Consider the following 1,446-nt stretch of genomic DNA (forward strand, 5'->3'; position numbering starts at 1 on the left):
CTCTGGCTTCGTTGGACCGCAATGGAGTGGTGCCACGTAGTTCAAAATGCATATCAAAACTACTGATACCATAGTTGAAGTGGTCATCGCAAACTCTTGAGGCAATCGGCGGGATTTTTTTCCAAAACGCCGTTTATAACAGTATACTTCCTCTGTACCACATTACTTTTACGATTAGAGAAACCAACTTTTTTCACTTTACTGTGGTGAAATCGATACTATTAGACCTCCAGGCGAATGAATTGAAATCAGCACAGTGATAAAGTACAAACTTGAGCAATATAGCCCCCCTTTAATTTTATATTCTAACCAGAAATTGATACGTGACTTCAAATACAACATCATCCATTGTAGGAGATGCACGACTTGAGCAGAGATTTTTCATCGTGTTGTTCTGGTTGTCTTTTCTAGAATGCTAAGTACATTGTTGTTTTAGTCGATCACTTCCTAAATTGCTTCATAAACTCCCAAGTTCATCCACCACTCCTCCTCCATGGCCAGCCAAAGCTCCGTGACACCAGCTAAGAGACTTCCGTCCTTCCGCAAGATAGCAAATACAATTGATGCACTTGCTGCTCTAGAAGAACGCCGACTGGCCAAGCGCCAAAGATACTCAATTGAGCCCAATGATGCAACTGCTGAGGACCTTGATTCTGCATCGCCCGTCACAGACCAGTACATTGCCGTCAAAGGAGTTGAGGTTGTCCACACCCTAACCAACATTACAGTGTCCGAGCTCAATACACTGTGGATTAATATCAAGCCATACGTCTCAAAGAATTGGAATGTCGGCGGTGGACGCAAATGCCCAGTGACTGGAAAGGACATGCACTTCATGACACTCGTGACGCTGAAGCATGGAGGCACGTGGGATATGCTTGCTTCCAGCTTCGACGAGAAGGCAGCTACGTTCAGCAATCGGGTCACCCAGTTTATCCGAGTTCTCCATCCATACCTGGTCCGTAAGTACATCGACGAACAAGGCATCAAGTGGACAATGCATCAGCTTGCCGTGGCTGGTCTTCAATTCGAAACGCACAAGTCGGACCTATACGCAGTTGATGTCACCTTCCAGCAAACTACTGCACCCGCCGTGTCATTCAACGAGAAGAAGACGTACTTTTCCAAGAAACATGGCTTGTATGGCCACAAAGTTGAGGTGTCTGTGGGACCGAACGGCTTAGCGATCAATGTCACCGATTGCGCAGTGCACAGCACATCCGACTTCGAAATGTTGAAGGCCAACCTGGGTTTTCACTCCAAGCACCTGGAGAAGCAGCCGAACAACAATAACGCCAGCGACAACGGTGCACTGCGTGACAAGTTTCCCAATCAATGGGCCGTTCTTGCGGATAAGGGCTACCAAGGCATCCAAGAATACCTCCGTGGTTTTACTCCAGTCAAGCACCCACCGCACGGACAACTGACAGTGGAACCAGAGCGAGC

General features: G+C 47.3%; 1 protein-coding gene across 1 annotated transcript; it reads left to right on the forward strand.

The window, feature by feature from the left end:
* Positions 1-493: 493 nt before the first annotated feature.
* Positions 494-1,427, forward strand: H310_08828 (hypothetical protein; the record flags this gene model as incomplete). The annotated part of the gene is made up of 2 exons (XM_008874736.1): positions 494-1,342; positions 1,401-1,427. 2 exons carry the CDS (start codon positions 494-496, stop codon positions 1,425-1,427), a joined length of 876 nt encoding a protein of 291 aa, XP_008872958.1.
* Between the last annotated feature and the right edge of the window lie 19 nt (positions 1,428-1,446).

This window comes from Aphanomyces invadans, assembly GCF_000520115.1.
Source record: "Aphanomyces invadans strain NJM9701 unplaced genomic scaffold supercont1.18, whole genome shotgun sequence".
In the NCBI taxonomy this organism is placed as follows: Eukaryota; Oomycota; class Saprolegniomycetes; order Saprolegniales; family Verrucalvaceae; genus Aphanomyces; species Aphanomyces invadans.